This window comes from Dama dama, chromosome 26 (genome assembly GCF_033118175.1).
Source record: "Dama dama isolate Ldn47 chromosome 26, ASM3311817v1, whole genome shotgun sequence".
Classification (NCBI taxonomy): Eukaryota; Metazoa; Chordata; class Mammalia; order Artiodactyla; family Cervidae; genus Dama; species Dama dama.
This window is the reverse complement of record NC_083706.1, coordinates 49984619-50011580: the sequence shown is the minus strand read 5'-3', so window position 1 is coordinate 50011580 and position 26962 is coordinate 49984619. Positions and strand designations below refer to the sequence as shown.

At 49.9% G+C, this 26962-nt stretch overlaps 1 protein-coding gene across 1 annotated transcript; it reads right to left on the bottom strand.

Moving 5' to 3' along the window:
* Positions 1-538: 538 nt before the first annotated feature.
* Positions 539-26911, bottom strand: PNLDC1 (PARN like ribonuclease domain containing exonuclease 1). Its single transcript, XM_061130221.1, has 19 exons — positions 24927-26911; positions 24461-24518; positions 24108-24181; positions 22263-22302; positions 21406-21529; positions 21139-21227; positions 19871-19971; positions 18172-18248; positions 17492-17635; positions 16897-16966; positions 14739-14824; positions 12736-12791; positions 10297-10361; positions 9845-9898; positions 9597-9639; positions 8000-8099; positions 7370-7545; positions 7188-7286; positions 539-5152 (listed from the first exon to the last, which is right to left on the bottom strand). Exons 1-19 carry the CDS (start codon positions 25000-25002, stop codon positions 5089-5091), a joined length of 1596 nt encoding a protein of 531 aa, XP_060986204.1. The 5' UTR covers positions 25003-26911; the 3' UTR covers positions 539-5088.
* Between the last annotated feature and the right edge of the window lie 51 nt (positions 26912-26962).

The window sequence follows — 26962 nt, the reverse complement described above, 5'->3', positions numbered from 1 at the left end:
GTTATTTTAGGGGAATTTCCCCCAGAAGACAAGGGAAGACTCCTTTACCTTGTATGTGCCTAATTGCTCAGTTGTGTCCGACTCTCTGCAGCCCCATGGACTGTGGCCCTCCAGGCTCCCCTGTCCATGGGATTCTCCAGGCAAGAATACTGGAGTGGGTTGCCATTTCCTTCTCCAGGGGATCTTCCCAAACCATGTCTCCTGTGTCTCCTGCATTGCAAGCGGATTCTTTATACCCACTGAGCCATCACCCCAAATTAAACAGGCTGTTTTTAAAAGTCATGACATTCTGAATTTCTACGAGGCAGCATTGAAGGGATTTTAATGAAGTTCCTTTGTTTTCTGCCCAAGATAACATCACAATATTCAGCCATCACCCACACAGCTCTACAGCCTTGCTGATCTTTGCCCTTGAACTTCTTCCAAAGATCAAGTAGAGATTGGAGTGCTGACACCCGCAATAACCAAAAAGTTCAGAATGATCTTCAAGGCAAATGTCGATGCCAGGTGACTTAAACAAAATACTGGACAAAACAGATTAGAAATTTCACACATTGTATTTATCAGAGGACACAAAAGCAGAGTATATGGATCAAAACTAACATGTGGCAATCTTAAAGGTAAGACTAGCTCATTTCTTCCAGGAGTAGAAAGTGGAGTTTTCAGGCCTTCAGGTAAGTAAGACTCTACATGCCCAAATAAGCCCACAGTTCTGGTTGTACATTAGTCCCCTGCCTTCTCATCCCCAACTCTCATGGGGATCCCTGTCTGCTCAGACCCGTAAGAATGCTAGTTCTGTTTCCACAGCAGTTATATTGCTGCAAGGAGTAGGGAGGGTACCCAGTGAAGTCCTACAGATATGAAGTTGTAAGAAATGTCCATCTATAAGTATTCACTAATTTGTTTTTTTCCCCCCTTTTTTGGCTGTGCCATGCGGGATCTTAGTGCCCTGATCAGGGATCGAACCTGGGCCCCCTGCAGTGGAAGCACAGAGTTTTAACCACTGGATCGCCAGGAAAGTTCCTTACCCTTCTTAACTACATAAAACATTCTAGAGGACTTGCATGAATTCTTATAATGAATGATAAAGATAAAATTAAGATCTTATAATATGGTCAACTAATATTTGTTAAGGGAGCCAAGAACATATAATGGGGAAAGGGTTGTCTCAACAAATAGTGTTAGGAAAACTAAATACAACAGAAAAATGAAATGAATCCCTTATCTTACACCACACACAAAAAGAAACTCGAAGGAGGTCAGACTTAAACCTAAGACCTGAAACTATCAAATTCCCAGGAGAAAATATGAGGAGGAAGCCTCTCAACACTGCTCTTGGCAATGATTTTAGGATATGACACTAAAAGCACAAAGAGAAAAAAAATCAACACGTGGGGCTACATCTCATTTAAACGTTTCTGCGCTGCAAAATGGACAATCAACAAAACAAAAAGGCAGCCTACAGAATGGGAGAAATAGCTGCACAACCATGGACAGATCTCCCCCACTTTTTGAAGATTTGCTTTACGTGGCTTTAAGCCACTTTGCTTTTATGAAAGGCCTACATTAGTATCTGATTTTCCTAGCTGAAAGGAACCAAGTTTTTCATTTTTATGGAAAAACATAAAAAGCAGAGACAGCGTTCAGTATTTGTTTTGCAGCGAGACGTCCTAGGGGCAGCGTCACCTCAAGAGCAAGACTGGCATCACCAGGCTCCTCCCCCAGGAGCTACACTCTAGCACCTCAGCACTCCACTCTATGGTTCACACCGTCTCTGAGCATTTGTGCTTTATCCCCATCTATCAGGACATTTACGAGCAACATGTGTCCTCAGGTAACTGCTTCTTTACTTTGCTCCATTGGGGCTTTCAGAAGGTTTCATAGTAAAGCTCTGCTTTCAGAGAGTGGAGATAAATCTGTATCTGATAAGAGGTTAACACCCCCAAATATATAAAGAACTGACATAATTCAATAAAGAAAAGAACGAACAGTCCAATTTTAAAACAGACAGAGAAACCAAATAGACATTCTTCCAGCGAAGACTTTCAAATGGCCAACAGGTACATGAGAAGTGCTCAACATCACTAACTGTCGTCGTTTTTTTTGTTGTTTAGTTGCTAAGTTGTGTCGGACTCTTTTGCAACCCCGTGGACTGTAGCCTGCCTCTCTCCTCTGTCCACGGGATTTCCTAGGCAAGGATACTGGAAGTGTCCTTCTCCAGAGGATTTTCCTTCTCCAGAGGATTTTCCTGACCCAGGGGTTGAACCCACACCTTCTGCATGGCAGGTGGGTACTTTACCACTGAGCCACGTCAGAGAAATGCAAATCAAAACCACCCACAATGACAGAATCCCCCGATGGTCCAGGGGTTGGGATTCCGGACTTGGCGCTTTCACTGCCAGGGCCTGGGTTCAATCCCTGATCAGTGAACTAAGTAAGATCCTACAAGCCAGTGGCACAGCCAAAAAAATCAAACAAACAAACCCACAATGAGACAAGGAGATAAACTCACCTCTATAAGAATGGCTATTATCAAGAAAGACAACAGGTTGTGAGTGTTGGCAAGGATGTGGAGGAAAGGGAACCCATGTGCACTGCTGGTGGGACTGTAAACTGGTTCAGTCACTATGGAGAACGCCGAGGTTTCTCAAAAAATTAAAAATGAAACTACCATATGATCCAGCAGCCCCACTTCTGGGTATACATCCAAAGGAAATGAAAACAAACCATCAAAGAGAGATGTGCACACCCACCGTTTCCTGAAGCATTATTCACCGCGGCCAAGACAAGGAAACGACAGAAGTCTCTCAGCAAATGAGCGGGTAAGGGAGACGTGAGATACACACAGACGGGAGGGGATCCGGTTTATCTGTTTCTCGCTTTGGTTCTTGCCTTTGATGATGGGGAAGGGGCGGCACAAGAGGCCCCGACATGAAGAACCAGCTGAGCTGAGGAGAGAGTGGGGACAAGAGCCCCAGAGCTGCCCCCCAAACCCCGAGGCTCTGTCTGGGGACACAGGGCGGGAGGTGGTAGGAGCAGGGCGCTTCCCGGACTCGGCACCTCCAGCCGCGGCGCCTCAGGGAAGTTAGTAAACGGAAACCCATCGAGGTCATGGGTTGAGCAGCTCAGATCCCACTACCAAAGCCTCCTCCAGGAGGGACAGCAGACCGTGCAGCCAGCTGGGGTCCCCACGGATGGACGGACGGCAGGATGCTGACCGCAGCACGGAGGCCCTACTGAGTGAGGGCGCCCATAGCAGGGACTCCGCAACAACTTACGAAGAGACAAAGAGTTAAATGAGCAAATGAGTAATGTCTGATAAAACCACTACAGGGTCTCTCGCTGCAGAACTAAGACAGCTCAGTGCTCAGGCCCTGACCCTGGGAGGTCAACATGGTCACTGTACAGGCTCAGCTGAGAAGTCTGTCTTCACTTCTCAGGTTTGCTTACTGACTGCAGGGCTCACATCCGTGAGATGGGATCCCAAAAGCCCATAAACAGTGGGAATTTTCCGTTGCATACACAAAGGAATATCCAACAGGAAGACAAAAACAAAACAAAAATTCCCCGGGACTTCCGTGGTGGTCCAGTGGCTAAAACTCAGTGCTATCAATGCAGGAGGCCTGGGTTCGATCCCTGGTCAGGGAACTAGATCCCACATGCTGCCAACTGAGAGTCCCTTCATGCCACAGCTAAGACCTGGTGCGGCCAAATAAAAGAAAGAAAAACATCCCCCTAGGATGCTGTGTGGACAGATGGATAAAGCCCTTTTCCCCCGACCGAGGGAAGCGTCTCACTGGTCTGAACACAAGAGCTGCCCGGAAGGCTGTAGGGACAGCAGCCCATCGGTCAGAGCGTGTCACTCACACCCCAGGACAGCAAGGGACGGCTTCTCCCCAGCTCTTCTTCTGGGTGACTGCCATCTCTAACACTTCTGCTTTTACAGAGGAAGAAACCTCTTTCGCACAGAGCTCAAGGCTTTGCTCTTGAGTTCAACCCCCAGTAGAGAACAGCTTCCGATAAAGCCACGTGAAGCGCACAGCACTGCTGAGGAAAGAAAAGAATCTGATCCTACCTGTCTCGGGGCACACACCTGTGCTACAGGTCACTTTGTTTCCAAAGTGAACATTAACGCTTTAGGGCTTATCATATTTATCTCAAACATGGGTCATAAAACCTTAGCCTGCTCTACCCCTATTTATCTGAGGGGAAACTTCTTAGCAAAACATCAGAGGCCAAGTATAATTTTATAAATAGAAACAGTTAAAAAACAAAAACTAAATGATTATTACCATAAACATCCAAAAGACATGTTCTAGTATCTTAGGCATTATAGAAGTTCAGTAAATATTTGCCAAGTCAGTGAACATATAAACGAAAAGGAAAATCAACCTGCCTTTATACTCACTAGAGCTGAACTACATAAATCTAATGATACGATGTCCTATTTACTTCTTCTGCATAGCATTTTCCATGATTCTGATATTAACTGTTCTCTTTTCTAACCTATGAAATACTATATTCTGCAACTTAAACACATAAAATTTTAACTACGAGTAGCACATTTGTAGGCTGAGGTCTTTTCTCCTCAATAAAAACTACTTTTGACCCAGAAAACAAAAAAAAAGCCCCAAAGCGAAACCTCAAAATAAAAACAGATCAGCACCTATGCATGTGGACACTTGGCTTTACTTTTCCCCTTTACTAAAACTCGGGCCATTTCTTAGGCCTAAATCCCTGTCAACTGATTGGCTAATGATTTCTCTCCCAGAAATAACAGAGCCTTTGGCCTGCTCAGCGGCCAACTCCGCTGGATGCCTAGCTGTCTGTTCAGAAGACACTCTGGAATGTGAGCTTAAACGCCCAGGAGACGTGACTTCCCCTCAGTCATTTATAGAAAGAAATGTTTGGGCCACAAACAAAGGACTTATCAGTGATAATATTGACAGACTTTTTCACGCTGAAAACAGAACACAGTTCCCTGTGAGGACGGGACCGATCCATCTGCACGGAGGATGTGAGGTAAACACACAGCCCTGCTGGGGGTCGTGTGGAGACGGGACGGGGCTGCAGGCGGCCTCGCTGCCCTCAGGGGCCAGCTCCTCCCAGGAGAAACGCGATGAAGGCCCAGGTGGTAACGATGCCGCAGACCCTGCAAGACAAGGACCCAGGTCAGCGGCCTGGCCCGCGCGGAGGCCCCGGTCGTGCCCAGCGGGAGAGAGGCTGGTGTGGCCTTCGCCCCCTCTCCCTCCCCACCTCCGCTCGCCCGGATGCTATGTTCTTCCTGTCCTCCTCTGGCACCCACATTCTCTGGAGGCTAGAACGGCCCTGGGATGCAGAGGGCATCTTCCCTGGTGGCTTACGTTGGAGGAGGAGAGGCAAATGGACTGCTGAGCCGCCAAGCATTTTTCTTCAACAATGCCGTTTTTTCTCTCTCCGGTATTTTCAGCATTTATTTTAATGGGACTTTGTATGAGGATTTCATTTAAATTTAGTGGTCACCAAAATATCTTGCCTGTTTTGCTAGTTTCATTGCCTGTTATTGAAACATTTGCCCAGGCTTCTGTCTCTGCAGATTATATTATTTTCCCATGGTTATATTATTTAACTTTTCTCTAACTTCATATATGTAGATGCTCAAAAGGAACATCTATAAATATATCTTAATCATATGACGTCTATGACATCTACAAAAAAAAGACACTTATTTCAAAGCAAGAAAGGTTTAATTTATAAACAGACAACAAGTAGCATTAACACATACACAAGCCACAACGAACACTTTCTTCGGATTCTAATATAAAGAACTACTTATATGTCAACTATGCAGCTTGCAGGGAGAAAGGAATGGCAACCCACTGCAGTATTCTTGCCTGGAAAATCCCATGGGCAGAAGAGCCTGGAAGGCTACAGCCTATGGGATCTCAAGAGTCGGCCACAACTGAGCAACTAAACCGCCGCCACCATGCGGTTGACACAGAAGTAGTTTTTATGCCAACTCAACGACGATGATGTGGTTTTCAGCAGATCTGGCCCCTAACAGGAATCCGAAACCTTTGAAGCTCAGTTAAGGGCAATCCCATCTTCCCCGGTGCTCAGGCGGCACACCCCGGATTTAAAGCTGACCTTGCTCCTGTCTATCGGCTCCCACCTCCACCACCCCCATCACCCCTCTGTCACCAAGGAGCCTAAGCTGCAACCGAACCGTGTGTCCAGGGGGTCTGGCTTCCTGATGACTCCTGCCCCATGTCCCCCGTGTCTCAGTGAGGAGCGACGCGCCACTGCTCTGCCAGGACGGTCGATGGAGACCCAGCTTCCCCGCTCCATCGAGACCTGCCAGCCTCTGCGGCCTCGCCTCCTGCTCCTTCCGTCCTGTCTCGGTGGCTTCTTGCTGCCCCTCAACAACACTAGGAGGCCCCACTCGAGGGCCCCTCCCCGCCACCCCCTCTGCCTGGACGGACGCCAGCCCCTCCGCTGTCCTCGCGCTTGGCTCACTCCCTTCACTTCCCTGCCAGTCTTCTACGAGGGCCCCCAGCTTCCCCTTCAAAGAGCAGCCTCCCTCCAGGCCACCCCTCCTGCCTCCTGACCCTGCTCATTTCTCTTTCATCACCTACCAGATCACGCAGTTCACCTGTTCATTGTCTGCTATCTCCCACTAAAACTCGAGCTCCGTGAGAACGGGGGCTTGGGTTTCATTCACTGATGAAGCCCTGGAACCTAGGACTGCTACTGCTGCTAAGTCACTTCAGTTGTGTCCGACTCTGTGTGACCCCACAGACGGCAGCCCACCAGGCTCCTCTGCCCACAGGATACTCTAAGCAAGAACACTGGAGTGGGTTGTCACTGCATTGCAGATGCTCGAGCAATAATCTGCTAATCCCTATAGGAGGGGCTTCCCTAGTGGCTCAGACGGTAAAGCGTCTGCCTGCAATGCAGGAGACCTGGGTTTGATCCCTGGGTCGGGAAGATCCCCTGGAGAAGGGAATGGCAACCCACTCTGCAGTACCCTTGCCTGGAAAATCCCATGGACGGAGGAGCCTAGTGGGCTACAGTCCATGGGGGTTGCAAAGAGGTCCACCGTGCTCGTCTATGACCCGTTCACGACACACTCCAGCCAGCAAGCTGTGTCAACTCGCCCCACTCGGGACCACGGGTCCCGCAAGGCAGTCTCCGTGCCGGCCACTTACCGTAGCAGGCAGTTGATGTTCGGGGAGTGTCTCCAGTAGCGGTACAGGGAGACTCGCAGTGTCGGGTGGCACTTATACTCCTTCAGGATGCTCCGCGTGCTGCCAAGAGAAGGGCGCGGTCAGGGATGCGGGCCCGGGCCTGCTCCCCGGGGGCCAGGGCGGCTGAGAACCCAGGCACCTACTCCTTGAACTTATTGGTCATGAGCAGGAACTGGCTCCGTGTGAGCCTCCTCACGTCGAACTTGCAGAGGTTCTGAAACTCGCGGTAGACCTGCTGCTCGCTGACCCCCGGCCACCTCCTGACGGTGAGGATGAGGATGGGGGGGCGGATGCTGGGGGAGTCTGGGCCTGCAAAGTTCTAGAAGACAGGGAGGGGAAACAAAAGAGATTTCCCACAGCTCCTATGGACTGACCACCCACCCAGCTTGTTCTAGAACACAGGGAGAAGAGATTTCCCACAGCTCCTATGGACTGACCACCCACCCAGCTTGTTCTAGAACACAGGGAGAAGAGATTTCCCACAGCTCCTACGGACTGACCACCCACCCAGCTTGAACATCCTGAAAGAGAAACTAGGAAAGGCCCTGTCTGTCGGAGGTGGTGGGGGGGGGGGGGAAGAAGGAACAGGCGAGGTCACCTTGCTTCTGGCAGGGAAACACGAGAAAAAAAAACAACAGGCTCAGTGTGAGCACCCTTCTCAACTCTGAGTCTGGCTCCTGTCACAAGCCCTAAAGAGAGCCCAGAGGAGCATGCTGCATCCTAGCACGAGCCTGTCCCCGTCCCCTACAAAGAGCAGAGTGAAGTCTACTTACGATTTTGGGGACCCCGGCTCGGATAAGATTCACCTGGTTCACGTAGGGCGCCAGCACGTCCAGGTAGAGGGGGAAGCTGGGCTCGGGGATGGGAATAGCGCTGTGAAGGCAGAAAACCCCGCGGCGCTCAGCCTACAGGTGCCGTGTCTGGTCCTCGGCTGCACCTCGGAGCCTGGGGACAGCGGGTCGGTGCTGCCTGACACCACCCCTCAAACCCCCTCTCAAGCTCTAGGGCTTCTGTGGCTGGGCGTCCCCCCCCACAACCAGCAAGCTCTCAGCATAGCCCCAGCCCAGGCGGAGCGTCCAGGAGTCACCATCTGTTGGCGACACTTCGGTGAACACCTCTGGGCTGACAAACGCCAGCCACAGGTCAGAGAACGAGAGAAAGGCCCCCTCTGCCGCCCCTCAAGAGGGCATCACCCCTCACTTTGTCCAAAGGGCCGTCCCTTCCCCCACGGCCTGGTTTTGTCACCAGCCCCCGCCACACGCCTGAGAAAGCACGACCTGTGGGGTCAGGCAGGCCTGGGCTGCCACGGAGCCCCTCGACACCAAGGAGGGTGGTTAGGTGGTGAGGAGTAAAAGAAATGAAGGAGGCCAGGCCCAGGGACCAGGGCACCAAAAGGCTCCACTGCTCCTCTTTGTCAGGGAGCAGGGAAGACAGAAATGGGGGCAGGGAGGGGGTGGATTTCTTAAGCTTATCAGCATCTCACTTAAGCTACAAGCTTCACACCGGTGTGCCACAGGCTATTTCTATGTATAGTGCGTGCATGTTTAGTCGTTTCAGTTGTGTCCAGCTCTCTGCGACCCTATGGACCACGGCCCACCAGGCTCCTCTGTCCATGGGATTCTCCAGGAGAGAATACTGGAACGGGTTGTCAACATAGCATCCTCTGCCAAAATGGACAAGTACAGGCAGTACCCAGACGAACAGGGTACAGTCTGAAAACATTTAAGTCAGCCCCAGAGAACACAACTTTGTTCGGCTTCTGCCCCAGGCGTGCTCTATCCTACCAAGCACACGTGTGTGGCAAGGGTGGTGCTGCTGAGTGTGAGGCACACGTGTGCAGCTGGTGCCCACGCGCCGAGCCCTGCAGGCGTCCGGGAGGCTGAGACCCTTAGAAAACGCATTTCAGATCCCAGTCTGGGCTTTTAAGAACCTCCCCTGCAGGTGCCTTATTCCAAGTCCCTGCCCTCTCCCCCAGCCTGACTGTGAACCCGGGCACGGATTATCTGTTCCCCAGAACGCTCTGTCTTTTCAGCTCACCGTGATTCACACGGTGTGAGGAAATAAGAGGGTAATAGATGGAGTGGGCACACGGTGCTGGGATTACCGGGGCGGGGACTAGACCCTGAGCCTCTCCCACGCCCTGGCCTGACAGGGACTTTTCCCACGGCCAGAAGAAGAGGCAGGAGGGCAGGGACCCGCCCAGGGGTCGGGGAAGTGAGGGGGAAGGCCGGCCATGGAGGCGAGCTGCCCGCGCCCACGAATGTGCCGTTTACACAACACGCGCGCCCTCCTCCTCTGGGAGAGCGTGGGCGCCCCGCGCCCCGGCTTACTGCCGACCGCGGGCGGTCAGAGGACGAGCGCGACACTCACCTGTGTACCCGCCACAGGAGGAGATGCGCCACCTTCAACAGAACTGGAAGAGAAGAAGCTAGCAACGAGGCAGACACCGAGGCGCACCCGACCGCCTTACTGTGACATGCAAACTCAGGCTTTATTTCCCAGGGGCCGCCCACCTGGAAGTAAATGGGGGCGGGGGGGGGGTGTGGCCGGGGACGGTGGGGGGATTATTGCAAAGACGATGCGAGTCCCCCGCCTTGGAAGGGGGCGGCGGCGCTCACCTGACCCGCAAAGGAAGGCGTCGTACGCTGCTTCGTGGGGGTACTTGGTCTCCACTGCAGGGTTTTCCCAGAAACACGAGGGACAGCAGTTAGAATGCAGCCTGGGAGAGGGCACCCCCACCTCAGGTCCACACCCACGTCGGCCGTGCATACACAACCGACCCACGGCTGTTCCTCCAGACACCAGGACCCCTGTCCCAGCCTCAGGCCACCTTGACCTAGACACGCCTCCCCACCATTCGTGGCAAGAGCACCCATGGAAGGAGGAAGCAGAGGGCTTCCCAACAGACCGACGCCCCCGGGACTGCTCCTTTCGAGGGAGGCGTTACAATGCGGACAGTATGCTGGAGAAGCCCCACCCGGCCCCCCGACACCTCCGTGTGGGGACAGGCCTGAGCGCCAGCACCTCAAAGCCAAGCTGACCACGCGGGAGCCCGGTCCAGGGGACCTACCGTACTTCTCACACCTGCTGGCGTGAATGATCACCGGCCCAGAGTTCTTGGTGGGGTTCAAGTCACTAGGAGAGAAGAAAGGTAAAGAACGTTCACTGAAAACAGTCTCCCCGTGTGCTCCCCTCTCCCTCCTCCTACTGGGACTAGGGGGCACAGTTGGGAAAGAACCTGCCTGCCGGTGCAGGAGACACAAGAGACGGGTTCAATCCCTGGGTCGGGAAGATCCCCTGGAGAAAGAAATGGCAACCCACTCCAGTATTCTTGCCTGGAGAATCCATGGAGAGAGGAGCCCGGTGGGCCACAGGCCATGGGGTCATAATGAGTCAGACATGACTGCACACGTGTGAACACACACACACACACAGTAAGGACCGGGACTCCTTCTAAATCGCAACAAACTGTGGTTCAAATATAAAGTAAAACTTAAGCAAACAAAAACCAGGGATCTAGGCATGGGCAGATGGGTCTTTGTAACCAGGCAACAGGACAGATCAAAGAACTGCGACGCGAGAAGTTCCACCTGCATCATTCTGAGCATCTACCAGACGTGTGATCCCAGCCAAGGCGCTGGGACCAACTCCAGGCCGGCTCTGCCCTCGGGGCCTTAACTGTCGAGCGCATCCTAGGAATGCAATGCCCAAGGTGCTGGTCTGACAGGAGAGCCTTGAGCCCCCGTTACTTGGTCAGGCTGAGTGGAGAACGGGAAGCACCATATATTCTGAGCCGAGAGAAGAGCAGGCAGAGACCCAACAGAAAGGGCGAGCCCCGACCCGTGACACCGAGACACGTGTGGCTGCAGCCTGGGGTGAAGGGCGGGGGTCAGGAAAGCGTTCAGGTGATGCACGGGGGCTTCAGGAGCCGCAGGAAGAGAGACCAGAAACACGGTCCAGTCGAGTTCGCGTTGTGAAGGTCACTCCAGTGGTGATCGCTCAGCTCAGGAAACAGTGCAGGTCAGGCCACCCAGCTACCAGGTAGGAGCTACCGACATCACGGGAATAAAAGGTAAAGGCCTCAGTGAAGGCAATGACTCTTGAGGATGCCGAAAAAGGAACAGAGTTTAAGGGCATTAGGAGAGTAAAACTGACAGGACTAGACTAGAAGATACGGGAAGTCCGGCTCCAGGATGCTTTCCAGGGCGTGGTCCTGGCACGTGGGTGAACAAGGGCAGCACTCAACAGGGAAATCTTCCCTTCATTTGATTCCCAACAAAATCTACTGGCACCTCTCTATCCGCTTAGTAGCTGTGAAGCCCAGTTTCCTCATCTTGTCAAGTGGCATGTGCCTGGGCTGCAAGGTGGCCGTGGATCTGCCCCGGCAGTGGACGTCCCGTTAAGTGTGGACGACACGCAGGGCATGGCCCCAGCTCCCCTCCCACGTGTGAGCTTGTGTAACCCTCAGGGCCAGCGTGGGCATCCCATGCAATGACTCCCTCTCTTCAGGTGGTAACACTGAGGCATGCAGAGGTTAAGCCGTTCTCTCAAGGTCACGCACAAAGCCAGTGAGCCGCAAAGCTGGGGTTTAAGCCCAAGAGATCTAGATTCAGCGCCTGCACAGATGCCATCAGCCCAGCGCTAGGTGCCATCGGGAAGTGGCAGAAGTTGCTGCAGACACAGGAGCAGGCTTGACGGATGGACAGGGGGACAGGGGGACCGAGAAGGTGCTTGCAGGCTTCGTGGGGCAGGAACAACGGAAGACACCAAGCAGGAGTTTGGAGCCCCGGTGGGACGGAAGTGGTCACTGAGGCTGACGGGGTGGACTCGGTCACCCAGGGACACGGTTAGGAGGAAGAAGAGAGCTGCGGAGGGACCCTCGAGAGATAAGGGATGACACGGGAGCACGCAGAGAAAAGATGAAAAGCCTCACCAGAAAATAAGAGAGATCCGGGAGTGGGCTCGACAGAAGGGAAGGGGGAGGGGGGCCCATGGTGTCAGATGCCAGCGGGGGGTCAACACCGAGCACGCCCGCCCTTCCTGTGGGAAGGTCAGGAGCTTGACCAGGTCCCAGGTCCATTCAGTCGCTCAGGAGTTTAATGTGCACCTACTGTGCCTCGCACTGTTTAGACCCAAGAGAAAGAGTCCAAAAGAAGAATAAAACCTGTTCCCATGGAGCTTATCACCTCCAATAATCAAACAGATCACAGGAGAAATAAAACCCCGGCCAAGAGAAAACACCACATAATCAAACAGATCTAAGTCCTCCCAGGTTCCCTCCCCTCTAGAACAGGGTCCTCAGCTCGGCACCAGTGACATCTGGGACTGGAGAATTCTCTGTGTTGAAGGCTCTCCTGCGCATCCTGGCCTCTGCTCATGGGGTGCCAGGAGTGCCCTGAGCAGAAATAACCAAAATGTCTCAGTGCTGCTAAAGGTGCCCTGGGGAACAAAACTGGTCCAGCTGGGAACCCCTGCTCTCTAAGCAGCCGCCCAAAAACAGCCTCCTTACCTGTTCAGGACTTCATAAACTTCTGAGAGATTTGAAACCCTTGGGAAATTGAGTTCCTGTAATCATGGAAAACAAATGAGGGAGAGTAAGACACTTGAGGTTTTGTTTCCTCTCTGCTTAATGGGCTTCCCAGGTGGCTCAGTGGTAGAGTCCGCCTGCAGAGAAGGAAACTAGGGTTCAGTCCCTGTTTGGGAAGATCCCCTGAAGAAGGATATGGCTACCCACACCCTGGTATTCTTGCCTGGAGAATCCCATGGACAGAGAAGCCTGGGGGCTACAGTGCACAAGGTCACAAAGAGTCGAACACACCCTGGTATTCTTGCCTGGAGAATCCCATGGACAGAGGAGCCTGGGGGCTACAGTGCACAAGGTCACAAAGAGTCGAACACGACCGAGCATGCAAGCACCCTCAGGTATCACCAAATGGCCATTAAAAATGACCTTGAAAACTCTAGGTCCTCCCATAACGCCTCTCTCTTCACGCACACCTGCCCTTATTCCCTAATTCTGATGACAGAGTACCTAGTATACTTGGTTGGGACCCAATAACCCAGCCTAGAAAAAAACTGCCACATACATACATACATACATACAGTGGAATATTACTCAGCTATAAAAAAAGAATGCATGAGTCAGTCCTAATGAGGTGGATGACTCTAGAGCCTACTGCAGAGTGGAGTAAGCTAGCAAGAGAAAGACAAATACTGTCTCTCAGCACACACACGTGGACTCTAGAAGGATGGTACTGACGAACCTGTATGCAGGGCAGCAGTGGAGATGCAGAGAAAACAGCGTGTGGACACAGCGTGGGAAGGAGAGGGTGAGACAAATCGAGAGAGTGGCAAGGAAACATATTACCATATGTAAAACAGATAGCCAATGGGAACTTGCTGTGTACCCAGGGAGCTCAACCCAGTGCTCTGTGACAACCTAGAGGGGTGAGATGGGAAGGAGACTCAAGAGGGAGGGGACATGTGTATACTTGTGGCTGATTTATGTTGATGTATGGCAGATACCAACACTATATTGTGAAGCAATTGTCCTCCAGTAAAAAATTAAAAAAAAAAAAAAAAAACTGCTACAAACACAACTCATACCATTTCCCTTCAAAGACAAGTGTTTAAGGACTCCAAGGCATCAGACTGTGGCCAAGAACTCATATGGTCACTGGGCAGTCTAAGGACCTGTCAGGTCACCAAGTCCTAGAGTTCACCTTATCCTCATTCCCTCAGATCAGCCCCCACGTCCTCCCCACTTTGCCCTATGACTCGGTTACATGGAGCCGGGCAGCATCACAGCACACCGTCAGAGCTACTAATATAGGTACAAGCAGTAAGTGTGTCCCTGGGCAAAGACGTACCAAGTAACCCGGTCCCAGGTCTGTGGCATCAGCTTAAGGCTTTGTTTAAAACACTGATCGGTTCCTGAGTTTAACATTTAAGTGGGATCTTAACTAGCTGCATGCTTCCCTTCTCCGTGGGCAGTGCACAACCCCAGCTGACAACAGAAGTCGCCCGGCAGCTGAAGAAATGCCACTCCCAGCCCCTCCGCACCACAGGAGCTAAAGGTGCGGCCCAGGTGTCAGTATTTACCTTCTCGGATGATTTTGTCATCTGGGTTGAAGTTCCACGACTTGAATGCACTGCAAAGTTTTTCAAGCGGGGTCCCTGCCCCCAACCCTGACAACTTTTAAGCACATCAAAAACACGCATGAGGTATCTACCAAGCTCTGGAATAAGTTGTTCTGTTGTCCCATCTAAATAAGCCCATGAACTAGACACCCATAAGTCAAAGCGTGAGAACTTGAATGAGGGAAAGAAAAAAAGATCACACATAAGCCAATATGACTCACAGGTAGTCAAATTAAAAAAAAAAAAAAAAAAGAAACAACACTAGCTATAAAATATGAGAAAAGGGTTCACAGAACAATGTCTAAAAAGAGTGAGAAAGCTAAATGTTCCTGGGACTAATGAAGTGTTCCTTTCCCAAAGGAGTTTAATTACCTTCCAGATATCCTTTGTCACATTCTTGGTGTCAATGAGAACAGGAAATAGGTTGTGGATATTCAGCTTAAATTCATCGTAGCTTTCTGAAGGCAAAGACCCAGATAGTCAGAAGTGAGTTCACTGGTAAAAATGGGAAGAAATTCTCCAGTCTAGCTTGTCACCAACACTGGTTAATAAAGCAAATGAAACAAAACAGGAATTGAAAACATCCTTGCTCCTAATCATTATGGATTTCTGAATCTTAAACCAACCCGACATCACCCTTTGTAACAGCAGAAGTCGAACAGTTTTCCATTAAATTCAGACTACTGTCTATGACCAACCTTAGTTAATGCAGTTTGCAAAGTTGTAGTCAGGGGTAAAAGGGAGAAAGAGATATTACTGAAAAGGCAAATGTGAAATCTGTTAATAACTGTTCAGAGAAAAATCCAGTAAGTTAAAAACTGTAAGTGCCTTGATAAAAATCACCTATTAATTTGAATATTTGTCAAAATTATACTGCATACCTTTTAAAGAGGCTCACTGCAAAAAAAAAAAAAAACTGAAATCTCTCTGCTCACCCTCTTCTCACTAACCTCCCATTTTCTATTCCCCGAAGACAATGATCTTCAATTTTTTCTTTTGGTGTGTATTCCCACCATTTCTAAACAAAGCTTACACTGCTCAGCAATTTCCCGGTTTGAGGCACTAACTCTGGATTCCCACAAGGTAAGAGGGTCATCTGCCCCACCTTGGACCACTCACCACCTCAAGCACCTGCACATCACTCACCAAGGAGCCAGGTGGTTGCCTCCAGGGACCTGTCTGCCACAGCTTTTGTTTCAGCAATTTCTTTGTTTGCCTGTCTGCTTAGTTTCGGGGGAGTGATTATTTGACCCTTAATTCTTCCCCAATTCTCTCAAGATGCTCAAACTGATCCTAGAGAAATCTCAAGGAAACTGTTTACCCCTTTCAATCTATGCTAGTGTTTTCTAATACCCTGGCCACCAGATGTGAAAAGCCAACTCACTGGAAAAGACCTTGATGCTGGGAAAGGTTGAGGGCAGGAGGAGAAAGGGGGTGACAGAGGATGAGATGGTTGGATGGCATCATCGACTCAACGGACATGAACTCGAGCAAACTCTGGGAGACAGTGGAGGACAGGCGAGCCTGGTGTGCCGCAGCCCATGGAGTTGCAAAGAGTGGGATGTGACAGAGTGACTGAACAATATAACAGTGTTCTCTGTGCATTGTTAGTTCATTTAATCCCCAATTCTGATACTGATACTTTTATCACCCCCATTTTACAGACAAGGAAACAGAACAGTTACATTAAAGTAACTTGCTCAAGATCATAGGTAACAAGGGACAGAATGAGGATTCAAGCGTGACTCTTGAATGCAGGCTGTTAATGTTCCATCACACTGCAGTGCGTCCAACAGCATCAGTCATGGAAAAGACAGGGACAGCCATTAGATAGTACCATGTGGCCACAGAAATGATTTCAGGTTAAGGACATAAATTAATGCTTTGGGCAAGTGGGAAAAAGAAAACCAAAAGGAATAAAATACATCATGTGGTCAAATATGTAAAAGCCAAAACAAAGGAAGGAGCAAAAAGTGTTAAGATTATGTGTGTGTGTGTCATGTCCGACTCTTTGCAACCCCATGGACTGTAGCCCGCCAGGGTCCTCAGTCAATGGCATTCTCCAGGCAAGAATACTGGAGTGGGTTGCCATTTCCTCCTCCAGGGAATCTTCCCAACCCAGGGATCAAACCCGGGTCTCTTACATCTCCTGCTCTGGCAAGCAGGCTCTATACCAGTGCGACACCTGGGAAGCCCATGGAAAAGCCAAAACAGAAGAAAAAGCAAAAAGTGTTAGGATTACAGCTGTGATTAAAGGTAGCTTGTCTCCCTTGCACATCTCTGATTTCACTAAGTTTGACAATGAGACTGAACAACTTCTGTAATGTGGGGAGGAGTATTGGTCAAATATAAATTTTTCTCCCCGAGAAAGTCACCCAGTTCCAGGAAAACAGTAACAGGCACAGATGTGCCCGACCTCTCAGGAAACCCAATGACTGTAGGGGCTGCCTCAGGAACACAATGCTGGGCCGATCCCCCTGCCCGATGGCGAGCTGAGGTCAAAGGAAGGAGAGGGACGGGTCGGCCCTACCTGGGAGAGGTCTGAAGAACTTCTCGTGGAGATGCAGCAGATCCATCATCATGTTGTGTCCCACTAAGGGCTACTTGGAGGAAATCGACAGGTGAGAGAAATGAAATTTTAAAAATAAAACAAACGCTGTAGACTAACTGCTGTCTCTGGCAAAGGGTGTAGCTTTAGAACCCACTGCATTCTGACAACACGGTAATTCCATCCCCATGCGCAATCCACTCCCATGAAAGGCAGCCTGACTGCTTAAATGCTAGGAAGGCAAACCAGTGGGTCAGAGGGACTCAAGGCCCCAGCCACACTGGGATCTAAGCTGTGAAGCAGAAACACACAGTCCCCAAGCAGTTTTAAGTCAATTCCTATTGAAATACCTGTGTGCCCAAAAGGAGCAAAGGAATAGTAAAATTTCAGAGGGACAGTCTTTCCCCACATTAGTCTATCATGACTTGATAAAAGCAAGGTTAGATCCACAAAGTTAGTTAACAAAAAGGAATCACTTATTTCAAGGAATCTGAGTTTAGTCTTGAAGGACTCATTAGTATCTAGAGTCAGATACAAAACACCGTGAAAGACCAAGGAGAGAGAAATTTTTCCCTACCTTCCGAGCTTTCACCAGCATCTGGAAGAACACGGAAAAGCCCCTCGCAGAGAGAAGGATCTTCTCCTTCCAGCAGCTCTCTCGATCACAGGAGGTGTTCTCAAGATACCAGCGGTGCTGTGTACTCACCTTCTTCACAACCACCTGAGAGCAAGAGGAGGCGACAAGCTCCCGTATCCTGGGAACGCTCCCAGGCTCCACGGCTGTGGTACACGGGATCTTGCCGGACCAGGAATCAAACCCATGTCTCCTGCAATGGCAGGTGGATTCTTCATCACTGAGCCACCAGGCAGAAGCCCAGAGGCCTCTCTGGGGTTCCCAGGTGGCACTAGTAGTAAAGAACCTGCTGCCAATGCAGGAGATGTAAGAGACACGGGTTCCGTCCCTGGGTCGGGAAAATCCCCTGGAGGAGCAAATGGCTACCGGCTCCAGTATTCCTGCCTGGAGAATCCCATCGACAGAGGAGCCTGGCGGGCTACAATCCATGCGGTCTCAAAGAGTCAGACACGACTGGAGGGACTTAGCATGGAGCATCCTGGGAATGGGGCCGAAGAAGCGGTCCCTCGTGTCAAAAGGGAAAGAGCAGGTGGAAGAAGCCTTTCACAGAGACCAGATTTGGCCAAAGGAGAGAGAAATGATGGAGTCTCCCAGGGGGCTGGCCCCTCCAGGTGGGAACTCACCCCTTGGTCTCTCAGCACCGTCCAGATGTCAGGGAGGGCCTTCCTCAGCACGAGCTGGACCTCAAAGGCCTGGAAGCCTGCAGCAAGGGAACAAAGCTTGACGGAACCACCAGAGACCCTGGCAGGGCAGCCCACCCTCCCCTCAGAAGCCTCGCGGGGAGGAGCAGCAGAGAGATGGAGGGAGCATGTGGGAAGACAGCTCTTCGCTGTCCCCAGGCCGAGTGACGGGGTGGCCCAGCATGACCCAGGGCAGCTTTCTCTGCATCTCTGATCTCAGGGCCACTCTCAGACGGAGGGCCCCAGAGAGGCTTTGTGTGTGTGGGTTACAGGTCTTGATGTCCACCATGTCAGAAATTAAAACCATACACATGAAACTAAAAATGGTAAGGTTTGAAAAATAGTAAACCCATTACACGTTTGCCTACGATTGTGTGACACCACACACTGGTTATTTGGAGAATGTTGGTTTCCTGAGTTATACACACCACCTTCCAACTGCTCACATATCAAACGATGCCATCAAGAGACACTTGTACATGTGGTCACTGATCTCATCAGAAAGGTCTCAAAAGCTGTCGAGCTAATCGTGAGAGATGAAGTCTTCTAAAATTTCAGTTTCTGACTGAAAGCTCAAATTTTATCTCTAGCACACACTGGGAGTTAGTGTCCCTGAAGACAAGGCTTACTCTTTTCACTTCAGAAGATGACTGAAAATACCCACATCAAAATAACCAGTCAGTTCCTTCAAGTAAAAATTACATTCCTTCGGGGAATTCCCTGGCAGTGCAGTGATTACGACTCCTTGCTTTCACTGCCAAGGGCCCAGGTTCAATTCCTGCTCAGGTGACCAAGATCCCACAAGCCTCACAGCATGTCCAAGAAAAAAAAAAAAACTACATTCTTTAAAAAAAACTTTAAAAAGTAAAAGGCAGCTAACTCAGCTCTCAACACAAAATCTTGCCCAAGTGCTTTTACTTGAGACAACCACTGTACTTCAGGAAGCAGCAGCCATGTTCATGCACATTTATTTCCTCCATACTTCTACTTATACACAGAATGTTGTAAAAGATGAGCAATGAAATGTTGAAATTTAATAAAACTAAGAATTGTTATTTCACTCAAAAGGTTCTTAAGTCAGAATTTTTCTCAAACCGGAAGTGGTAACAAATGACATGAGTGCTGTGTGCTCAGATGCTCCCACGCCCACCTGTGCGGAGGTGCCAGGGGCATCACTCACAGGGGCTGCGGGACCACCAGTGTGATGGCACAAGGACAGGGGCAAGCAGCAGCCGAGCGGTGTTTAGACCACCATTCTGACCTCATGAACCCCGTGGAAAGGGTCTCAGAGACCCCTGGGGTCCAATGGCCAAGGCTGAGAACCACGCATGTGGGGCAGCAATCCCACAATGCACTGTGGGGAACATTCAGAGATTAACATGCTTTCGTTAATAAAGGAAGAGTCCCCGGGGCACTGAGGATTGGAATGAGAAGGATGGTGCTGAGTGGAACCTGACTTCCTCAACCTTAAAATTCAGAACAGGTGGACAGCCCTCCAACCTCCCACTCGAGGTCAGAGCTCCATCTAATCACAGGGACCATGTGTCTGCAGAGCCGAGGCCCAGGATCCACCGGAGGTGAAGGGATGCTCCCCACAGGTCACACTGCCAGCTCCCAGGTCGGGGGGCCACCCCCTGCCTACCAGCAATGCCAGGGAGGGTCATCCAGTCCCCTTCCTCTGCCAGGTCCAGCCAGCGCGTCACCTCGTCAATCACCACCTTGATCTGGTCTTTGTCCAGAGAGCTGAAAATGGGCACGTGAGAAAACGCTAATGCGGGAGGGCATTCTGAAGGTGCCCGTTTTCACCCTGTGATCCTGGCAAGAAAACGGACCCCAGAAAGACCATTTCTTTTCCGAGTCTTGTGTCGCAAGAGGAATGCAAACACCTGGCGCCCACCCTTCGGTCCGTCCACAGGGGCACTACCCTCCTGCTGACCGGCCTGTGGGGGACGGGGCTGGGAGAGAGCCAGCACTAAGAGACCCTAATGGGCCTGCCTCCTCAGCACCCCTCCTCAGAGGTGGAAAAGCACCATCTGGTGAAGAACGGAAAAGAAAGGAACTCTGGTAAGTACATCTTCTCCTGCGTTAGAAATACAAGAACACTGTGTCATGTGGAGAAAAGGAAAACCTTTTCTCCAACGTTTGAACATAACAGGAGATTAAAAATTCAAGTTGCTTTTCCCTTCCAAAGCGGTATTTTTATATAAAACCATGAACAAGGATACAATTCCAACGTTACATAATGATTTGGGCCAGACAATCATAACATTCCAGAATTAAAAGCTATCTAATTTAACCCTCTCCCCGATAAAGGCAAAGAATCGAAAGCCCAAGGAGCTTAAAGGACTGGTTCAGAATCACACAACAGGCTCAGCAGACTCGGGCCCTGGTGGCCGGCTCCTTCCAGCACACAAGGCCACCGAGCAGGTCTAGCCCAAGCCTCACAGCACGACCGGGTTCACATCCAACAACGGGTACTGGAGGCCAAGGAGAAAGGGCAGAGACCCCGCCCTTGGGGAACACAGCAGGATCAAACTCATGGGGCAACGTGCCCAAGCCGGGCCACACGGTCAAGGTTACTTGTGACTTGCCTTGAAAACTCCCTAAGGCTCTCACACCAACTCCCACAGAGCCATTTCCCCCTCCAGCACTGGAATGGAGTTCCTGCCTCTTTGAGGACCAAGTTAAGAGTCAGTTCTTTTTTGCCCCTTCATCTTAAACACTAAAATCCCACGCAATGCAATGAGAGGTTTCTGATCTCAGGCATAGGAATGGCATCACCAGCACTTCGGGCTATCATGTGTGGCTAAGCCCAGCTTCAGGGGATGGTGTGAGGTCACCATGCCCTGCAAAGCCAGAAACACACCAACAACAAAGAACCCCACAGAGCACCCGGAGAAGGGGCTTTACCTGCGAACTTTCCAGTTCCCAGTCAGGATGTTGTGCTTAATTTTCTTCTCCTGTTCTTCGTTCATATAGGGGATTCCATTTTTGAGAAACTAAAGATAGGGAGAGAACAGGAGACGAGTCAGCAGCATCCTCTGTGCAACAGCAGAGAAAGAAACCTTCGGTTGTCTGCTTGTACGTGGATAAGTCAGAAGGGCGACAGGAAACGGACTCGGACCAGGTGGACACCCAGCCCCTCAACCCTCCGGGCCCCCTCCTCTGAGGCCATACCTTGTTATAGTCGAAGCCGTACTGGTTCAAAAACTGAACACTGGAAGCCTGGAAAGAGAACTCTGAGTCCAAAACCCCAAATGTCGTAGGGAAGAGGAAGAAGTTACATGAATGAGCTACATACCTAGAAACAAAAGCAAACAGAAGGAGAAAAAGACAAAAAACACTTAAAATTCTGGCTCACGGAGCAGGCTTCTGAGTGGGGACCTCCTTCCCCTTGAGAAGTCCAGCTGACCGCTGAACAACACGGGGGTTAGGGGTGCCAGTCATTCCTACAGTCAGAAATCTGAGTATAAGTTAGAGCCTGCCCTGGGTCTAGCCACAGGCCTTCTGCACCCACAGACCCCACGGGGGATCATACAGGACCCTAGTGTGTATTTAGTGGGTGTAAGTGGACCCAGGCAGCTCAAACCCTGCATTATCCCAGGGTTCGCTATATTTGAATGCCACCTGTGTTTCAAGTACTATGACTGGTGCTGAGGGCCGATGAGAAAAGGCACAGTCTGACCCCATCTGCGAGGGTGGGGCGGACCGCTGGGGCCTAGGAGCTACGTCACCGGCATTATAACACTGCTGACCGCAATTCAGGAGACACACACAGGAGAGGACATGCGGAAAGAGGCACTGAAGGTCCGGGGGTGTTGGGAGAGGCCCCCAGGGATGCTGCTGCTTTGAGAGACTTGAAGGACCAGCCGGTATCTACAGGGGAGGCAGGGTGGAGAGCCCGGAAGCAGGAGAGACTATGGAGCATCCAGGGCCAAAGGGGTTCAGAGCCTGAAGCAGAATTTGAAGGGGGAGCAGGTGGAGAAGAGAAACAGGCTAGAGCCATGCGTTTTGCCAAAGGTCTTTATACATACTTGTTCGACTCGCCTTCAATACTGGAGAACACAGACAATCCTAGAAGAATGACGGTGGACAGAATGAACACCAAGAGAAAAGCTACCGGAAGCTAACTCAAAAAGCATTCTGAACATATCCCCTCTAGCACTGGAATGGGGTTCTTGCTTCTCTGAGTATCAAATTAAGTCAGTTCTTTGCACCCAACGTTACTATATAGGCTTTAGGATAACTTCTAAAAAAGGAACAAAGGAAGGAAGGAATGAAGGGAGGAAGGGAAAGAGTCAAAACATGAGAACTGTCAAACTGTAATACACACGAATTACTGAAATAATTGTGAATGGCTGTTCAAACACAGAATGTTGACACTTACAGTTTTATTATTTTTTCATTTTTATTGCAGTATAGTTGTTTTACAAGACACTTTTATAGTTTTAAAACAAGAAGAAACACTAAAAATCTATGAAGATTTATACATTTGAATACTTTTAAAAAGTCTGTATTATTAAAAAGATCACAAAGTGAAAGACTCTGAAGAAGGGGGAAAACAATATGAACGTATTCAACTGCTGTTTTCCATACTTTCAAAGAGGTCTCACAATTAAGAAAAACAATCACAACAGAAAAATAGCAGGACTTCCCTCGTGGTACAGTGGATTAACAATCTGCGGGCCGATGCAGGGGACATGGGTTTGGTCCCTGGTCTCAGAAGATTCCACGTCCCTCGGGCAACTAAAAGCCTATGGTCTGCAACAAGAGCATCCTGTGTTTCAAAGGATGCACAAAGAGCAGCCCCAGGGCACTGCAATTAGAGAAAGCCCTCGCGCACAACAATGAAGATCCAGCGCATCCAAAAATAAATAAATAAGAAAACAGCAAACAGAGAGCAAACACACACAGGTGTCACTCATTCACAGGAAAAGCAAAAATCAGTAAAATATCTCAGGACCTGTCTTTTTTAAAACAAAGTTTTACTGAAATACAGCCATGCTCATTCATTTATGTATTGACTACAGCTGATTCCTCATTAAGAAGGGCAGCACTGAGTTGTTGTAACTTCATACGTAGACCAAATGACCCACAAAACCTAAAATATTTACTTCGGTCCTTTACAAGTACACCAAACACATACACTCAGGAGTGCACAGTAATATATAAGAGCTAAGACAGCCAATGCAACCTTGTTTCATCACATACAAATGGCAACCAAAGCATTCATCATTAGGAGACAGAGCCAAAAGATACACAGTTAGGAGTACTAAACAAATAAATTACCACACGTAAAGTAGAGAGCCAGTGGAAGTTTGCTGCATGTTACAGGGAGCTGAAATCAGGTGCTCTGTGAAAACCTAGAGGGATGGGGTGGGAGGTTCAAGATGGAGGAGACATTCATATACCTATGGCTGATTCCTGCTGATATATGGCAGAAACCAATGCAAAATTTAAAGTAATTTCCTCCAATTAAAAACAAATTTTAAAAACTGAACCGGAAATCTTTATAAGCTGATTTAAGCTGATATAGAAAGAGCTCTAAATTCCTTTGGGGGGGGGGGGGGAGATGCAGAACAACATATTTATAGTATGATCTTGCCATGTATGATTTTTGTTTAAAGAAAACATACACATTTTCCCCTGGAAGATGGTCCAAGTGCCTTAATGTTGATTCTGTCATGGAGATCAAGTTTCTGCTCACTCTGAAGAGATAGGTCTCACACGCACGACATGGCCAAAAACCCAACGAGCATGCAAAATGACAGCCAGTGTCTCAGAACGGCGCCAAAGCAGTTTTTTTCAGTAGGAAACACAGAGACAATAAAAGTTCTTTTTTCAATAACTCATAACAAACAGCTGACGATTAAACTCACCGATCTGACAGATGGTGAATTGCTGAATACTCTGACGGGTCTTTAGATACCACTCTGATGGCAAGTCAAACAGACTGTGGAAAAACAGACGTCTCAGTCCAGAGGCAAGGAGATGCTATCAAGGCAGCAGCCTCCACACTGGGTTAGCAGCTCTCAAACCAGGGCAGCGCTTTCCTTGTTACAACAACTAGGGAACCTGCCTTTCGTGAAAAGCCAGCCAGGACCCCAGAGCCCCGCACAAAAAGCTGTCCTGCCTGCCTGTTGCCAACAGGGTGCCTGCTAATAAGTAACACTGGCCAACCAGGGCAGAAAAGAGGCTTTCCAGCTCCACTCTAAGGCAGCTTTAGCTTTACCTGATCTGCTGGGGCCCAGACAGGTTAGAACGCAGGCCCGTGAACTCTATGTCCAGACCTGCAGGGAAGGCAAAAACAGACAAGAGTCCCCAGGCACAGACCACCGCAAGGCTCTTCATGCTATAAACGCTGCAGGTGGCAGAAGTCCTGGCTCACCTCCTTGGCACTCCAGAAGACAGGTGAGGTCGAGAAAGGAAAACAAAGGGAGTCAAAGCCAGGATGCCAGGCCACCCCATTCCACCCGGACCACACGGGGCTACGAGTGGAACTGCTGACCCACATCCCACTGCCCAAACTTGAGGAGTCCCTCTGTCCTTCCGAGGGTCCCTGCTTGAGTCTCCTGCGGCCTGGAGACCACCCCGCTGGGCCTCACCTCTCCCGCCCGGTCCCGCCCAAGAACCATACCCTCCCCAGGCACTCCGGCCAGCCGGCTCCGGCGCCAAAGCCTTGGGTCCCGGGGCCTTACCCACGAAGTCCGCGCCCTGGACGAGCTCCTGCAGCAGAGGGAGGCTCTGCTCGAACTCATCGGCGCCTATGTCCATGGCCACGCAGCAGCTCGGCGGAGGGCGCCCAGTGAGTGCGGCCACGTAGTCGCCTCGCGCTTACACGCAAGCGCCGCGCCGGCGCCTTAAAGGGCTCGCGGAGAGCGGGTGGGGGAGTGGAGAAACGCACAGCCCCCGTGCGCGCCCACCAGCCCCGGATGCGCAGCGGGCGGCGCGGCCACCTGCCTGCCCACAGGTGTTTCACCTTGTTATTTGATCTCCTAGGGTGAAGAATCGTAGACCCCGCCCTAGTAATCAGAGGTCGTTGACGCTCCACAGCAATTCCTTTGCAATCCCTACAAGGGGAGAACGTTATTTACATAGACCTGGAATATTAAGAGGCATGGTAGGAGAAAGTAGAGCCAGAAAGAGTAAAATCAGACCAGTCAACAGCGCCTGAGAGAACTGCAGTAAAGCAGGTACTGCAGCTATGGTGTGGGGTAGGGCGCCCGCATCGCCTCTGGTTTTTATTTTTATTCTTTTTTTTTTTTAATTAATTATTTTTTCAGTGGGTTTTGTCATAAATCAGCACTTCTTCCCACCTTGGCCGTCACTGTTAACATAGGTCTGCTCCATGCCCTCCTCTCCCCCTGCCCCCCTTTTCCCTACTTGGCATCCTTGTTGCCTTTGTAATACTATTTATCAAACTTGCTAGAAGTCTCAAAAATTGCCCAGACTGAAGGAATTCTTGATACTGAGATGATCTAGATCCTATGCCTCGTAGAAAAAAGTCCCCACCAGGTGGTGCAGTGGTAAGGAATCCACCTGCCAGTGTGGGAGAGGTGGGTTTGATCTCTAGATGCCGAAGATCCCCTGGAGAAGGAAATCACAACCCATTCCAATATTCTTGCTTGGGAAATTCCACGGACAGAGGAGCCTGTCCAGCTACAGTCCATGGGGTCGCAGAGTCAGACTCCACTAAGCCACTGAAGCACTACCACTTACAGGTGAACCCTATTTTTGTCAATTTCCAAAGCCACACTACCCCGGTCCATGGCCTTGTGTCCTCCCTTGAATTCCAGACTGGTTTGACAGCCTTCTAGAACTGTGGTCTTCAGGACGAGATGCTCCAATCTTTAAGATGAGGGAAGAATATATTAAAACTATCATTGTGATGGTGTTAGACACTCAGTCCTGCCTGACTCTCTGTGACTCCATGGACCCTGCTAGGCTCCTGTCCATGGGAATCTCCAGGCAAGAATACTGGAGTGGGTTGCCATTCCCTTCTCCAGGGGATCTTCCCAACCCAGGGTTCAAATCCAGGTCTCCTGCATTGCAGGCAGATTCTTTACCATCTGAACCACCAGGGAAGCCCAGAACTATTAATATATACCTATAAATGTCTCTAACGGAATATCTACAAATCAAAAGGGAAACTACTAAGCATTGCATTCTTAAGGCCTCTTAGAATGAATCAAACTGTTAAAAAATGTTGACTGCATAATTTTCCCTTTTAAAATAATACCCTGAATACTCGGACTGATGATAGCAATGTTATTTCAATTTCTATATAAATACACAATTGGAGTACACATTTAAAATGTGGGGGGAATATGCTAAAAGCCACTCTAACTGCTTACTACTTACTCTTCCTCACCACATTTCTTAAACAGCCAAAATCTGTTAACACCTTACTCTGATTTAATCACTCATTTAAGAGACCTGCCATGATTCCCACCTACCCTACTTCAACTTTAAATTAACCCGAATGCACTTCAGGCTTCCATCTCCCAACAAATTTTCCCTAGATGATATGGACTCACCTTGTTTCCTTTTCTCACTGCATTCCTTTCTTCAAATCTGGTTCTGTTAGGATTCAGGAGCCCCAATAAGGTTAGGATTTGCTCTTATCTTCGCATTACTGTTTATAATAAACTGATACTGACATCTATTTAAAAAAAAGCCTCCACACCTGAGCAGCAACAGCTCTCATTTATTGAGACCACCTGCTATGACCTAG